Source organism: Cygnus olor, chromosome 1, assembly GCF_009769625.2.
Source record: "Cygnus olor isolate bCygOlo1 chromosome 1, bCygOlo1.pri.v2, whole genome shotgun sequence".
In the NCBI taxonomy this organism is placed as follows: domain Eukaryota; kingdom Metazoa; phylum Chordata; class Aves; order Anseriformes; family Anatidae; genus Cygnus; species Cygnus olor.
Genome location: NC_049169.1, coordinates 73,028,722 through 73,046,069, shown reverse-complemented (window position 1 = coordinate 73,046,069; position 17,348 = coordinate 73,028,722). Strand labels below are relative to the sequence as shown.

At 39.0% G+C, this 17,348-nt stretch overlaps 1 protein-coding gene across 4 annotated transcripts in view; it reads right to left on the bottom strand.

Moving 5' to 3' along the window:
* SMC1B (structural maintenance of chromosomes 1B) overlaps positions 1 to 17,348 on the bottom strand; it is a 41,895-nt gene extending 24,547 nt beyond the window's left edge. Inside the window, exons 1-10 of one of the 4 annotated variants that reach the window (XM_040564781.1) lie at positions 17,088 to 17,348; positions 15,280 to 15,468; positions 14,593 to 14,705; positions 13,242 to 13,445; positions 12,660 to 12,898; positions 12,021 to 12,279; positions 10,475 to 10,615; positions 8,963 to 9,045; positions 7,817 to 8,024; positions 4,594 to 4,779 (exon numbers count right to left, since the gene is read on the bottom strand). In XM_040564781.1, the coding sequence (XP_040420715.1) occupies positions 4,594 to 4,779; positions 7,817 to 8,024; positions 8,963 to 9,045; positions 10,475 to 10,615; positions 12,021 to 12,279; positions 12,660 to 12,898; positions 13,242 to 13,445; positions 14,593 to 14,705; positions 15,280 to 15,468; positions 17,088 to 17,199 (1,734 nt within the window). In that variant the 5' untranslated portion in view covers positions 17,200 to 17,348. The remainder of the gene's footprint in view (positions 1 to 4,593; positions 4,780 to 7,816; positions 8,025 to 8,962; positions 9,046 to 10,474; positions 10,616 to 12,020; positions 12,280 to 12,659; positions 12,899 to 13,241; positions 13,446 to 14,592; positions 14,706 to 15,279; positions 15,469 to 17,087) is intronic. The other 3 variants (XM_040564752.1, XM_040564761.1, XM_040564770.1) reach the window with 3 other exon arrangements.

The window sequence follows — 17,348 nt, the reverse complement described above, 5'->3', positions numbered from 1 at the left end:
GGATGTCAAGAGAGCAGACTTTGGTCTCTTTAAGGATCTGCTTGGAAGAGTCCCATGGGACAAGGCCTTGAATGGAAGAGTGGCCCACAAATGCTGGTTAATTTCAAGGATCCCCTTCCTCCAGGAGAGGTCTATACCAACATGCAGGAAGTAAAAATGGCAGGAAGGCTACAAGGAAGAAAAACAAAAAACAAACAAACAAAAGAAGTATACAGAAGATGGAAGCATGGACACAAGACCTGGTAGGAAAACAGAGGCACTGTGCAAGCACGCAGATTACAGTTAAGGAAGCCAAATTCCAAACAGAATTGAATATGGCCAGGGATGCCAAAGGAGGAGCTTCTGTAAGTGCATAGATGACAAAAGAAAGATGAGGGAAAACACATGCTTTCTGCTGAATGAGGCAGAGGACCTGGTGACAAAAGGTATGATAAAAGATCTCCTTCACCTCAGTCTATACTAGCAAGACCAACCTTCAGGAACACCAGGTCCCAGACACCAGGGGAAGGCTAAAACAAGGAAGACGTGCCCTTGGTGAAAGATCAGGTCAGTGAATGCTAAAGCAAACCAGAAATACAGAAGTCCATGGGCTCTGATGGGATGAATACACAAGAGCTGAGGGAACTGGCTAATGTAATTGCAAGGCCACTTTCAATAACGTTTGAACAATCATGATAACTGGGAGAGATGCCTGAGGACTGCAGGAGAACAAACATCTTTCTCATCTTCAAAAGGGGCCAAGAAGGAGGACCCACAAAACTACAGGCCAAACAGCTTCATCTACAGCCCTGCGAAGGTGATGGAGCAACTAATTCTGGCATCCATTTCCAGGCATATGAACAAGAAAGTAACCAGGAGCAGTCAGCACAGACTCACCAAATAGCCCTCCACAATGAAACGACCAGTCTGGTGGATGAGGGAAGAGCAGTGGATACTGTCTCCTGGGACTTCAATAAAGGCTTTTGACCCTGTCCTCGACACGATCCTCACAGAGGAGCTGTTGACGTATGAGCTGGATGAGCATTCAGTGAGGTGCCCTGAAAACTGGCTGAACTGCCAGGCTCAACGTGGCAGGAGTCCAGCTAGAGGCCAGTAACAAGGTATGTATCCCAGGAGTCAGTACTGGGTCCAGTCCCGCTGAACATCTTCATTAGTGACCTGGACGATGGGGCAGGGTGCACCCTCAGCACGTCTGCAAATGGCACAGAACTGGGAGGAGTGGCTGATAGACCAGAGCGTCACGCTGCCACCCAGAGCTGGACAGGCTGGAGAACTAGGCAGTGAAGATCTTCATGACATTCAGCTAAGGGAAATGCTAAGTCCTGCCCCTGGGAAGGAATAATCCCATGCTCCATGACACACTGAAGGCTGACAAACCGGAAAGCAGCCCAGCAGAAAAGGACCATGGGGTCCTTGTAGACACCAAGTTTAATATGAGCCAGCAAAGTGCCTTTGCAACAAAGAAGGCTAATGGTATCCCAGACTCAACTGACAGCACTGTGGCCAGCAGGTCAAGGGAGATGATCCTTCTCCTCCCCTCAGCAGCGCTGTGGGAAGTACTGTGTCCAGGCCTGGTCTCCCCAGGACAAGAAAGACATGGAGCTACTGGAGTGCAGCAAAGGACTGCTAAGATGATTAAAGGGACTGGAACATTTCTCCTGTGAGGAAAGGCTGAGATACGTGGATCTGTTTAGCCTGGAAAAGAGAAGGCTCAAGGGAATCTCAACAGCATGTACGAATACCTGAAGAGACAGTACAAAAAACACAGAGACAGGTTTCTGCACTAAGGTGCCCAGTGCCAGGACAAGAAACAACAAGCACAAACTGGAACACAGAAGGTTTCACCTGAACATTAGGAAGCCTTTCTGTGCTATGGGTCACAGAGCAATGGACTAAGCTGCCCAGAGAGGTTGTGGAGTCTCCCTCCTTGGAGGCATTCAAGAGCTGTCTGCACATAGTCCTGGGCAACGTGCCCTACATTGCCCTGCTTTGGCAGAGCGGTTGGACAACAACCTGTTGTTCACAGTGTCTGTTCACAAACAGTGACGGACTGGTGGGAGATGTGGTGGTCAGGAGCTGTCTTGGGCAGAGTGACCACGAAATGGTAGAGTCCTCTATTCTTGGCAAAGTCAGGAAGGGGACCAGTAAAACCACTGTATCGGACTTCTGGAGGGCAGACTTTGAGCTGTTCAGGACACTGGTTGGCAGAGTCCCTTGGGAGGTGGTTCTGAAGGGCAGAGGAGTCCAGGAAGGCTGGGCGCTCCTCAAGAAGGAAATCTTAATGGCTCAGGAGCGGTCTGTCCCCACGTGCCCAAAGACAAGCCGGCACGGAAGAAGACCGGCCTGGCTGAACAGAGAGTTGTGGCTCGAGCTTAGGAGAAAAAGGAGGGTTTATAATCTTTGGAGAAAAGGGCGGGCCACTCAGGAGGACTATAAGGATGTTGCGAGGCTGTGCAGGGATAAAATTAGAAAGGCCAAAGCTCATCTGGAGCTCAATCTGGCTACTGCCGTTAAAGATGATAAAAAACATTTTTACAAATACATCAACACAAAAAGGACGACTAAGGAGAATCTCCATGCTTTACTGGATGCGGGGGGAAACATAGTTACAAAAGATGAGGAAAAGGCTGAGGTGCTCAATGCCTTCTTTGCCTCAGTCTTTAGCAGCAAGACCAGTTGTTCTCTGGATACCCAGTACCCTAAGCTGGTGGAAGGGGATGGGGAGCAGGATGTGGCCCTCGCTATCCACGAGGAAATGGTTGGAGACCTGCTACAGCACTTGGATGTGCGCAAGTCGATGGGGCCGGATGGGATCCACCTGAGGGTACTGAGAGAACTGGTGGAAGAGCTGGCCAAGCCACTTTCCATCATTTATCAGCAGTCCTGGCTATCAGAGGAGGTCCCAGTCGACTGGCAGCTAGCAAATGTGACGCCCATCTACAAGAAGGGCTGGAGTGTAGACCCCGGGGAACTATAGGCCTGTTAGTTTGACCTCAGTGCCAGGGAAGCTCATGGAGCAGATTATCTTGAGTGTCATCACGCGGCACTTACAGGGCAACCAGGCAATCAGGACCAGTCAGCATGGGTTTATGAAAGGCAGGTCCTGCTTGACGAACCTGATCTCCTTCTATGGCAAAGTGACACGCTTAGTGGATGAGGGAAAGGCTGTGGATGTGGTCTACCTTGACTTCAGTAAGGCTTTTGATACCATTTCCCACAACATTCTCCTCAAGAAACTGGCTGCTCATGGCTTGGAGTGGCATACGCTTCGTTAGGTTAAAAACTGGCTGGATAGCCGGGCCCAAAGAGTTATGGTGAATGGAGTCAAATCCAGTTGGAGGCCGGTCACTAGTGGAGTCCCCCAGGGCTCAGTACTAGGGCCAGTCCTCTTCAATATCTTTATCAATGATCTGGATGAGGGGATCGAGTGCACCCTCAGTAATTTTGCAGATGACACCAAGTTAGGTGCGTGTGTCGATCTGCTCGAGGGTAGGAAGGCTCTGCAGGAGGATCTGGATAGGCTGGACCGATGGGCTGAGGTCAACTGTATGAAGTTCAACAAGGCCAAGTGCCAAGTCCTGCACCTGGGGCACAACAACCCCAAGCAGGGCTACAGCCTGGGAGATGAGTGGCTGGAAAGCTGCCTGGCAGAGAAGGACCTGGGAGTATTGGTTGATAGTCGGTTCAATATGAGCCAGCAGTGTGCTCAGGTGGCCAAGAAGGCCAACAGCATCCTGGCTTGTATAAGAAGCAGTGTGGCCAGCAGGTCTAGGGAAGTGATTGTCCCCCTCTACTTGGCTCTGGTGAGGCCGCACCTCGAGTACTGTGTTCAGTTTTGGGCCTCTCTCTACAGGAAGGACATCAAGGTGCTCGATCATGTCCAGAGAAGGGCAACGAAGCTGGTGAGGGGTCTGGAGAACAAGTCTTATGAGGAGCGGCTGAGGGAGCTAGGATTGTTCAGCCTGGAGAAGAGGAGGCTCAGGGGCGACCTCATCGCTCTCTACAGGTACCTTAAAGGAGGCTGTAGAGAGGTAGGCGTTGGTCTATTCTCCCACATGCCTGGTGACAGGACGAGGGGGAATGGGCTAAAGGTGTGCCAGGGGAGGTTTAGGTTGGATATTAGGAAGAACTTCTTTACTGAAAGGGTTGTTAGGCATTGGAATGGGCTGCCCAGGGAAGTGGTTGAGTCACCATCCCTGGAGGTCTTTAAAAGACATTTAGATGTAGCACTTAGTGATATGGGTTAGTGGAGGACTTGTTAGTGTTAGGTCAGAGGTTGGACTAGGTGATCTTGGAGGTCTCTTCCAACCTAGACGATTCTGTGATTCTGTGACAAGAACACCTCCAGAGGTCTGTTCCAACCTCAACTGGTCGGTGATACTATTTCTAAAGGCATAAAACAGCTAAATATACAGACAGAAAAAGGGTCTGAATCTCAACAAGAGCATGTAATGTTCTGAGCTTTACAGTCGTTCTGAAACCATGTTTGCTTTGCTGTAGCACTTAAGCCTGTTTTAGTTAGCTTAAAGGAGACAGTATCAAGATTTACAAGTGTATTAAGTTACTGGTGACAGGAAAGAAAACTGTACTTACATCAAGGTAATCCAAAGCAAGAAAAGTTTCGGGTTCAGCTCGTTCTTGTTTTAGGAACCGAATGCAATCTCTTGCTGTTTTTTCCGTGGCAACAACAATAGCAGTCATGTATTTGCTGAACACTTTGGTAACAGCAAGCTGGTATTTTTTATGAATAGGGTGGCACAAGTCAAGCAGTCTTCCAAACTGAAGATAAAAAATATGGAGAAATAAAAATGTAACTTTAGATATCTAGTAACATTTCTGCATACAAGAAGTATGCAGAAGTAGCAAGAGCAAAGTGTTACATGTTTAACAGCTGCATTCTTTTACAACTGCTGTATGTCAGAAAAATAATAATTGTATTAGTCATCAGTCCAAATGGCAAAGTATGACTTCAAAATCTGAAGACGTTTAATTTCTTCCCCTAAGGTGACAGTTACATACGTCCTATTGCATTACTTGCAATCTTTAGCATGTACTTTTAGAAGTACAACAGAGTGACAATAGTAAAATTGGCTAAGCATCTTTTGTGGCTGGAATGAAAGTGCCTAATACAGTAAGATCTTTGACTGATAAGATCCTAAATAAATAGAACGGCTAACTGGAAAATGACAGCAAGAAAGACTAAACTGCCTACTGCAGTTTCAACTGAAAAAAGAAGTAACTGCTTATATTAGTAGCATGAAAAAGAGTCAAAACTGCTTTTCTTGTACTGTGTCGTCCAAATAATTAAGCCTATTTTGCCTTATATTGAGGTATCACCTCCAGAGACAAAATTAATTCCAAGTGCATACTAACTCCGCAGAATGACAGTAAATCTGAATGACAATAACCAGATTATTTGCCACAGATCAAAACATATTAAAAAAAGTATGATCAGATACAGGTATTATCAGATTATCACTGTGATGCAATAAACAACCACCTACCACCAAAAAGCAGTTACAAATTCTAACTATTCTTTCAAGTTCTGCAATACACTCACTTTTGCTCTCTTTCAACAGCTGTTCCCACCCATGAGAACTCTCAACTACAAGAACTTCAGTTCTCTGCTGTGTATGTTCCCTAAATATCTTTAGTTCTGTTCCTGTAATTTTAGTTACAGTTGAACTTTCCCTGAAAAATTAAAGCCACTCACTAATGCACATTCTGAACATTATAATCTCTAGTTTTATTGAAGAACAATTTTCCTGCTTGTTCACATACAGCTACTGGTCTTCTGCATTTCCATGATTTTATGCCTATCAGCAAATGAGAACAGGAAGACTGGTAAGGAGCTGTATGTGATAGGTCATCCACAGCATTATCTGATGCCATAGTATAAATAACAAATTACAGCAGATCAAATTGTAGCCTACTATGATCTGCTCTTTTACCCTTCTCCTGGTAAATCCTTTCAATTTTCTGAAACAAAAAGAATAATTGCAAGGATAACACCCAACACCATAAACGTATTTGTTTAGTTTCCTCATTTTCCTCGCGGTTTCATCAACTTGGATGTTTCTGTCTGCAACTCAGACCTGTGAGTTTCAGACACTCAAAACTATACAGAGGCATTTGAGTCCAGGTGTAATGCCAGATTTCTATGGGAATAAGTAACGGTAGCCTAACAATCTGTAAAAACAGTAACCTTGCCAATTAGAACTACCAGTGTAGGAATGACATTCTGAACATTAAATTGTAAAAACTGTAGTAAGCTGCAAAATTCTCTATGTTAATCAGACAAAACTATGAGAAGTGCCACGTGGCATTTACACAGCAGGACTCAGATTGCTGGGTGGCTATTCCAGTACCTGGAAGGTTCACAGACCATTAAAAAACTATTTCCAGAACAGAAACTTTAACATGGATTTAAGAACTAAATGTTTTGAAGCAGTAAGGCATTTCCAATTTTTTTCCTATGAAATCCAAAAGACCAACAACAAAATTTCCTCTAGTTCTGACTGAGGACTTAGTGGACTATCAGATGAAACCTGTCACGACCTTTCATCCTGAGACTTTAATTTGGACTGCGTTCAGTAATCTAGAATTAATACATCAGAAGAAGCAGCTCAAAACAACTCTGCTGCCTCACATGCTGCTGTTTTAAGTTATCTACTTTTTTTATTTCCAAAGCCATCGCATTGGTGAGTACTCTTTAAGTCTGCAGCTCCTGAAGGAGAATGACAGAACACCCAGGACACCAGCTCTCCCCTAGGCCAGCAAGGTATCACCAGTATGGTCCAATTCTTGTCATATAGGGATACAGTGCAAAGAGAAAGCAAAAGGAGATATGCAATCATTCTGATTCTTTTTGAACATCTTGTGAGCATGTATTATAAAAATCTGAAGCATCAGATACTTGCCACATGCTGAGGTTCTGTCAAAGACAAAGAAGCAGAGCATAACTGAGAAAAAAATAAAATACTTATCTTCTTATGGCTGCACTAGGAAGCAGAGACGTCAACTTCTAAACATTTTTTATTTTTTTTTTTTCAAAATGGAATTCCCAGCTTGTTAATCTCAAATGAGTATGCATACCAAAAAGGACTGACTATACTAAGGTATACTCAGGGAGCAACTTCAGTTGATTAGATTTATTAAAGAGTTCTTACTTGGAGTTGTTTACAGTGTCAGAATAATTATCTTTAAAAGTACCTATAAAAGTGGTGTAGACATACCTCATAAAACATTCAATCAATTTTGGTAAATATCTTGAGATCTTGCAATAACTCAGAATTAATACACAAAACACTGACATTATTGGTGGGTGATTTAAGTAAAGCATGGTATTTGATAAGCAAAGACAAACCATTTGGGAACAGAAGTCTGGAGTATTGGGAACAATCTGGGGAAAAATGGAGTAAGCACCTGGAGTATTCTTCCTGGGATAAATGCGCTTACAGCTGATCTTCCCATTCATTTGTTCAAAGTAAGCAAGTCAAAAATGTTTTAGTATAGACAGTTACAGTTTAGAATAGGAAAAAAAAAGAATAAATCGCACTCCATAAAAAGCACACAAGCAATCAAAACTTTTTTTTTGATGCAAGTAGTAGTCTGTTACTGGAATCTGTGAAAAATAATGACAGCAAACACTACTATTCTTTCAGTAGTACTATTTTGCCACATGCACTTAAGCAGGCCTGAAGCTTAACATAACATACAACAGAGTCCACTTTACTCTTGCTGCTTACACAGTCTACAGCAGAACTCTCAGTTCCGAATTATGAAATAAGGCATTTAAGTGAGGTCATTCAATTACCACAGAATCTGGATACAGTCTTCTGAGACTTTCCAGGATCTCTGCTCTCATTTGCTGACGCTTTCCTTCGTGGTAATCAATCTTGGCATTTTGCAGTTCACCAACTATTTTGTTCAATTCTTCATTCACTTCAGCCATTCGTATTGTTGAATTTTCTATTTCCTTAGTAAGCATTTCTTTCTGGTGTTTTTTCTCTGCCAATGACTCACTTTGAACCAAAGCAAAGAGAGGAAAGCAATTTACTGTTTCGTTTATACAAGCTTTTGGCTTATAAAATTAAAATCATTCTACGGCCACAGACTATAAAACAATCATTAAAGTCTTTTAGAATCTGTAAGAAGTCACTTACAGAGTTGCATTCTATAGCACAAGCTATTGCTAAGGTTTCCAAATTGAGTTCCAGTGTGAATTTATGACTGTAATATGAAACCCCATTATTGTATCCACCATTAATAAAAGGTCTGATATTGTAAAACTATGAAGGACTGAAAATTCTCATTCAAAACTGTGACTCACTTCATGCCCTTGCAAGATCATTAAGGCTTTGCTAAACTCCACTACACTAGAATAATTTTGCATCACACTCACAATGGGTTTGCTGCTCTCTGTCCGTAGCAGAACTTTGTTCAGTGCACACACAGCACTGCTAAGCCAAAGTACACAATACAGATGCATAAGAAGAAGACAGGTTAGAAGAAGTCTCTGAAGGTATCTATTCTGACCTCCTGCAGAAAACAGGGCTAACATCAAAGCTAGATCAGGTTGCTCAATGTAGGGCTTATGTACTTTATTTCACAAAGAGTGAAAATCAGGTGGAAAACAAAGAGAACAAGAACTGAGCTGTGCTCCTAATACACAGTGTCAATATTAACTTGTTTCTAGAGCAGCACAACTACAACACTGCCCTATTCTCTTCTCTCAGAATTTGTACACTAATAGCCCCAACCATAGATGTAGTGATGTAATTTGCACACATACAAGAAATTAGAAGTGATTATAATAACGTTTCAAACAACATATGGGTGTCATCCTATTTCCTACTTAATTTGACAGCTAAAGTTACAGAAATATCAATACCACAGCAGAAGAATTTGAAAATACATAACGTACAAGTAATCTAATTAGCTTTTACTTTTTTAAACATACGTGCATATCTTGGTATACTCTTCCAACTTCTCTATTCGTCTTTTATGCTCTCCTATCCGTTCCACAGTCTGTTTAATGTTTTCCTAAGAAATCACAAATAGGATGTGTTAAGAACCAAATGATTTTTTTTATTATTTTTTTTTCCTACAGCAATATATAAAGCTCTTAATTCCAAGGAAGTACTGAGAAGCATCTTTTCGTCCTTGTAAGTATTTCATGCTGACGCAACAGCATCTCTTTTCAATAGCAGATTAAGCTGCACCATGAATAGCAAAAATACTTTTACCTTGCGGAGGACATTACTGTATTTTTCATGTTTGGCAATAGTTCAGAGAAAGCCTCTTCAGCACAAAGAATCACGACACCATCAGTGAAATAATTTTACACTGAGTGTTACTAAATTACAGGTGTTAAAGCAAAAAAGGTGCTTTGCAAAAGATTAATAGATGCTTTTTCCTAAGAAGGACAAATAAAGTTGACATGGAGATTCCAAGCCAAAACAAAAACATTGTACTAGCAAAGCCAAACCAACAATGAAACAAGCCTTTTCAACTTCTCAAACTGAATAAAAACACAAACTGCATGAAGTGAAAGAAAAAAAAAAAAATACTTACACATTTTATTAAGTCTTAACTTCCAAAATCCTTGCGACCTATTGTTTTGTTTCAAAGCACATTATGTATCTCTATCATCTCTAATTTTAAATCTATTGGTTTCCTTCTGCTCCTTTTTATCTTTTAAGGACATGTAACATTTTCTAGCAATGCACACTAATGATATTTTAATATCTATATTTAAAGGAGGTAAGAGGATTGTTATGCAAAAATAGAAAAGCACAAAGTTCCAATTTATTTTAATTGGAATTTCATATACATACAGATGAGTAATACCAACTCTGAATGATAAGACATACATTTTATGACCTCTCAGCATCCCTTATCTCCTTCTCAACACTAAAATGGAATTTGTGGTGTTTCAAAAGCACAAGGAATGGAATTTGTTTCACTTTTAGTTAGTAAATAGTTTCTTCTGGTACCTAGTGCTTCAATGAAAAAAGCATCCTATCAACAGCAGATAGATGTACAAGCATTAACTATGATGGCAAGAATGACTTTACACACTCACAGTTATCATGTAAAATGTAGACTTTTCTATACAAGCAAATTTACGTTTAGAACAATTAGATATAAGGACCTCTAGAAATGCTAACATCCCATCTGATCGATTTTTGAGTTTTCTAAATTCTGAGTAACTGTAAAATGCTAAAGCCAGTGTTCACAAAAACAAATCCTCAGCATGGGTCTATGCAACTATTCTCTGAACATATATACAAGTCATTTTGCTAAACTTGCTGCAATATGAAAACTAGACGAACACTCACAATCGATCACTTTTGCTAAGGATTTGCATTAAAGCACTTTACACATTTATATAGACATTTAAACCAGAGGCACAGGTACAGAAGCCAGAACATTTTTCTCTTTAAACATAATTTTAGCTTGATACAAGTACCTCAACTTCTTTTTTCTTTCTCCTATTAAGTTTCATCCTTTCTTGATCCGCTTTTTGCTCCCACCGAAGTTTTTCTAGCTGCTGGGTTAGTGTAGCCACTTTCCTTCTTGCTATTTCCTTTAGCTCTTTATAGTGCTCCAACTGGGCAAATAAAAAAAAAAAAATCACACCACTGAAAATAGGATGGCTCATGGTTTTATATCCTCAGTTAGTAATTACCTACCTTATAAAAAGAATTACAAAAGCCACACAATTTTTAGTCATTCCAGCTATTAATTCCATCAGCCAATTATATTATATTAAAGGAAGATTCAATACAAAGCTTACACTTAAATAAGACCACAGACAAGAAATATTTAAACTTAAAACAATTCTTGTCTTCCAGGAAAGTTTATAAAGTTGACAGTACTTTACAGTAAATGTTAAGACAAAAGTCTTTGCATGGTCCAAAATTTGTGCAGATTTATTATAACACCATTCTTATTACAAGATTTCTACATTATCAAATATATACTTTTAAAGGTTAACATATGAAACAACACTTTAAGCAGTGCTGCAAAGTTACAACTAATTTGACAAGTGTGTCTAAAGTGCAGAATAAGAAGATTCACATGCTAAATAAGCAATCCCTCAGGTTCTCCATTAATTGATCAGAAAACATTTTAAGGAAGAGACAGTGGAGAAGAGAAGCTAGTACTTGGTTTTAGAAGGGTTTTGTCAACAAATGGTTGCAAGGATAGTTTTTTAAAATGTGAATTTACTGTAAAATGATACAGTACTTTGCTTCTAAAACTTGAAATAAGCTCACTTGTGAGTATCTCAGTTTTAGATTCTGACCCACAGTAAATGGGATTACATTATGATCTTGTTTGTATTTCTGTTTTCAATTTGGGAAATGAAAACAGATTTCAGCAATACTTAATTTCTCAAAATGGATCCCCTCAGCCCAAGACCCTACAAAATATTTTCTCTTCTACCCTCCCATACTGTACTTTCTGGACTTCCATGAAGAAGGATGAACACCAACGCCAACCAACCAACCCCAAACAGATAAAATAACCTAACTATGGATAATTACATGCAGCTATAACCCTAACCCACAGAGGCAAGTCCCTGCCTACAACCCTTCTGAAAGTTTCCATCACACTCTTCTCAACTTCTTGTTCACTTGAAATTCATTGCTTCTTCCAATAAAATACCTTCTCGTATTTCTTAGAAGATGGACTACACACCCTGAGATGTGTACCACGTCTAATCTCAGAACAGTACATTTCTAAAATTTAGATTTATTTCCTAGAACTGTTCCCTGCTTGGAACTTCTGGGAAATCTGCCTGTTTTTTCCCCTTCTCCCAGAAAGGGGACAGCCCATTATCCCAAAAGGCTGCAGCATCACTTCTATTTATCTGATTAAAGAGTCCCTGAATAAAAGCTAAAATCTTGTTTTTTGCTTGAACTCAACAGCAAGAGCATTAGAAATCACAGATTCAGTGTGGATTTCAGACTTCACTAGTAAACAATACTTTGGCTTTTGTTCTCCCAATTCACCTGACTTTCTCTCAGCTCAATATCTGCTGCTCTCTGCAGTATCTCCTCTTTAGTTTTCTTCTCAAATTCTCTCCATGCCTTCTCAGTTTCATACAGTTCTATCTCCAGGTCTTTCATATTCTGCTTTTCCTTATCACAGTATTTCTCCTTGTCCCTCAGAGATTTTTTAGACATTTCTACTTTCTTGATTTGGTAGGAAGTGTTTTCTTTTGCTTTTATATAGAGGGCTCTATGCTGAACCAGTGACACTTGAAGAGTCCTAAAGGAACAAAAAACAAAACCACCCCCTCAAACAAACATACAAATCAACAACGGTTGCCAGCTGCAAGGCTACATACCCACAGATTTTTTTTTTTTAATTTATTTTAATATCCATGGAAAATAAAAGTGTAAGAAGAAGTATAACAGTCTAAAATATCATGGCAAACACATTAAACTATTTCTATAATGAAATTACTGAAAACATTGGGAAGGATGGTATGAGCCCAATAGCTAGTTATTGCTTTAACTGCTACAAACTGACTTCCATAATAGCATGGGGATATCACACTACCTGCTTCAGCAGGAAATGTCTGCCTTCCAAGCAATTCCCTTAAAGACTATGCTTTAACTATCAGAGAACTTGATTGGAAAACTTACTTAATTTCTCCTTCCATGTGTTGTTGATCTCTATTTAGTACACCAAGCACTTTTTTCTTGGCTCTAAATTCGTCTTCTCCTGTAGCAAGGGAATCTTTCTTGATACTAGCCTCCATATTCTTTTCATCCAAACTTTTTTTCAGAAAGTCGATGTTTTTTTCATTGTGATAAAGCTGGAAAAGCTGTAGCTGTATCCTGTTTTCATGTATTTCCTTGATGAGCATCTGGTAATGATCTGCCTACCAACATAAAAATTTTATTTTTAGTTTAAAACAAGATTTTAAAGTAACTAGGAGTCTGATTTCAAGTCCAAAGTGGTATCGGCTGACATACCAACAGCTATAACTCCAGTAATGTGCACTAATCAAAACTCAGATACCTAAGTCAACCCTTAAGTTAATTATCCTGGCAAATCTACCCTTTAAATTATCAAATTTTTATAAGAATATACTTGCAAGTACAGAAAAATACATATTATAGCATACTGAAAAAATACTTTATGAATAAGTGCATTTTAAAAAACATATCTAAATTCCTAAATGATGCAAAATTACGCACAAAAAAGTAGGAAATTTGAGTTACCTCCTCTTTTTCCATCTTTGCTTGTTTGCGTTCTGCTGCAACACTTTTTTTCTTGTTATAATTAAAGTGTGCATCCTCTTCTGCTTGCTCCATTTTTTTCTTTTTTCTTTCATATTCCTCAGCATATTGCCATGAATTACTGATTTGTTCAAAAAGTTGAGTTCTTTCCTTTGGCTTCTTCATTGCAATCAATTCTACTGTTCCCTACAACAAAATTGCAAAACAAACAAATAACCAAACAACCTGTAGATTATTATGCTGTATAATATGAATTTCTTCTCTGTAAGTATATAATGATTTATCTCCTGATACTTTACTGGTTAGCATAATTATAAGTATGTACTTTTAGATTCAAACCCAAAGAAAAGTATAGAAACAAAAGGACTATGACCTAGCCACCTCATCCGATTACATAATTTTATAATACCAGAAATTGACAGAGGAAAAACACCTTCTAACAAAATCTACCTAAACAAATCAGTGAGCAGTATCAGAAAGACAAAATTAAATCTCATCAGTCTCTTTAAAGGAACTGAAAGTAATTTTTAATGAAAAATAAGGTAACAAGAAAGATTTTAAATAAAAACAGTTTCAAAAGCTTAACAGCTGAAGTCAGTGCACTAGAAAATTCTGTAACTCCCAAAGTTAATGGGTGCACAATTTTTATCCATACATTAGCTACTCAAATCTTCGCTGACCTGAAGGAATTTCAGTAAACTGTATGATTTACTTTTTTTTTTTTTATTGGTGGGCAAATGCCCTCACCATAGAGGGTATTATCACAAGAAGAATCTATACCTACTGTTTCTATAAAAGGGAAAAAATTAGTTCTTCCTTTGGAATTTTACATTCATAGTTCAGTAAATATAAGGAAGACAATCCCATGAAATATATTCATCATAAGCACATGACACTTCTGACCTGTATCACTAAATACTTCTGAAACAATAAATCAATAGCATTTTCAATCCCTAAATCTTAACATAGACTTATAAATTTTCATTTATCTTGACTAATAAGGAAGTTATGTGATGCAATAATCTTTTTCTAGCACTAAATTCTAAATTAATAAAATAAGCATTTAAAACTAAAGACCAAAAATCTAAGAATATGTGGAAGAATCCAAGTCCTGAATTTCTTCCAAAATACTTTCTTAGTAATACACTCATGTACACAAAAATCCATAATTTCACAGTCTTACAATTCTTAAATGAGATCAGGATAAAGTTTATTGGATTTAAACTAAGTCTATCAAATTCGAAAACTAGCTTGACTAGTGAATAGGTAACTGTTACAGATATAAAATAATCTCAGAAACTTCTTTGCTTTACAAAATACCTTAAATGCTCACCTGAAAAATAAGACAATTCCTAGCTTTGACAAGTATGCCTATTTTTTCAAGCTCAGATATGTAAGTAGATCGGGTGACTGTTTTATCATTGAAAATAAATTCAGAACAACTATCTAAAGGAGGAAAGAAGAAATAATCACTATAAAATGGCTATAACACAAAACACACAGGTAAAATTATTCCGCTTATATTTCCCCCCTAACTGAGCAACTTCCTCAAAGAAGAAAGTGGATTTCAACTATTTCCTTAGTCATTTCAGTAACTTCACTCTTTTGTATTAAAATTCTAGCTGCATGCTTACAAAAGGGTAACAGATGCTTAAGGACTTGTACTTCCAGCAAGGCATCACACTCCAGTTTCTAGACCATGGAGTTTCTACACCATGTACATATTCCTAATGAAAATCTACAGATCAAAAGTACAGAGCAAAGCACATGTATTCGTGGTTTGGTTAATTTTTAACTTTGCCCTTACTACATTTTTTCCATGCACTTTTTCAATGCACTTTTCAATGCTATCAAGATGCTGCTGATGGACTGTAAGAAGTATTTCAAGACTCATGGGCTCAATTTAACCAAACATGAAAGAGTATTAGGCATTTGAAATTCAAAGTTAAAATTCTTGGTCTCCATTTTTTTATTTATCAGTCAGGTACAGAATGTAACTCCAAAAGAATCTAATACGTACCACGGATAACTCTTGAAAATGTTTTTTCTTCCCCATCTTCTTCACAATATACTATCTTTACGCTTGCTGTAGAAGAAACTGGTTTTCCAACATGTGCTCCATGAATAAGTTCTCGAACACTTTTAACTCGCAAGTTAGATATCTTTTCACACATCACAAAACTAACAGCATCCATTATGTTAGATTTTCCTAAAGAAAAAAAAATATATATATATATATATATAAATGAGTTTAACATGGCAGAAGTTAGAGATTTGATTAACAAGTAACTTAAAAAATAAATGTAGATACACAAGTCTTTATTAATTCTAATTCTGCATTCCATTGAGGAAAAAATATACAGAATAAAGAAATACATTCCTAAGATGCAACATACTGGCAGCAGATAAGCCTATCTGTAATAAATATCACAACTAAACTCATTTGTTATGTCCAGCCTGCTAGAACCAGTAGAACCAATTTTACACAGGCATTTCTAGAGGTCATTAAACTGAACTAGCAGCATCATAATCCTCACGGTTTCCTTTATATAATGCTGTCATAGAGTTTTGCTGCGTAAGGACTCTTTCACATAATTACAGCCTTTGCCCTAGGACAGTGGTGTTCTGGAGAACACAAGTACTTTCCCAGATCCATTCACAGCAACAATAAATTTTTCTGAAAATACTCCTTAGACTAAAAAAGAAATCTCTTAATTGAATCCTCTTCCTTTAGTATTGATCATTTTTATGGACAGTTTAATTAGTTTCTGTCCTCAACCTTGCTACTTTAGCAATAATTTGACTCATTTACCAGAGTATCAGAAAGGGAAGAATATTAGAGTGAAAATAGAAGGAATAAAATGTAATTCATATATCACACAACTTTCCCATTATTTTTTCCTGACTCATCTATAAAATTTACTTAAATTTACCTCAAACAATGCCTGGAAAAAAATACGCACAGTTTTGAGACTTGCAAATATTTAAGAGTGGGGGTGGGATAGGATGATTCAGGATATGATAATAAAATTTAACTGACAATAGCTAGCTATTTACATTCATGGAACACACTCCAATTAAAAGAAAAGGAGCATCAGGATCTAAAAGTTAAATCATAAACTAAATCACTAATAGCCTGGGGAACTAAGATCAAAACCTATTCCCATCTTTGTGATTCTATATTAGGACATCTTGCCCTGCGCATCGCATTGCTCTCAGTCAAATAAAAGATTAAATCCCATTTTTCAAATGGAACTTTCAGCAGAAGCGAATCAAATTTTAAAAAGTTCCACCACCCAGTGCATAACAACGCTGAGTCACATCTACAAGAAAAGGCTCCTGTGGACTAAAATACCATAACCAAAGTAGCTGCCATCCCAAAGGGCTGCTCTCTCCCCTCCACAAGTGTTTACTCATAAGGCAAAGACTACACATTCAAACCAAGAAGCGGCTTTGCATTACTACCCTTTACAACCCTAAGCATTAAAAGACACCTTTACTTCAGGAAAAAAATAGAGAAAACTAGAAATCCACCCCTCCAATTAAAGAAGAAATGGCAGCTCAGGAGCTTCCAGAAGAAGGTGTACATAAAGAGATTTGAAGCAGGCCCATGAGGTTTACTTGCCCTGTGCCAAACCTTGCAACTCAACTCCTCCAACAACCTGCTGTTGCCATCCTTATCCACTCAGCCCCTATTACTCCACCAGCGCACCTACCACTTTCTCCCCATTAGGCCCCCAGAGCTAAACGTGGGCAAGCAGAGCAACCAAAACCTCTATTATCTACAGTGAAGAAGCCTGGCTGCCCCCAATCCCTGCAACCCACCACTACCTGCTCCGTTGGGCCCAATGATGCAGTTGAACCTCATGAAGGGGCCGATGACCTGCTCCCCCCGCCAGGACTTGAAGTCCTTCATCACCAGCAGCTTCAGGTATCCCATCCCTGCAGGGACACACACAGCCTGCAAACTGCCCACACAAGATTTAAATAATCGGGGCTTTTTAAATTAGGTTATGTCCCGGGGCCAAGAGGGGGAGAAAAGCCCACGCCCCCTGGCCCAGCCTCGCCCCTCAGCAGGCGTCGAGCAGC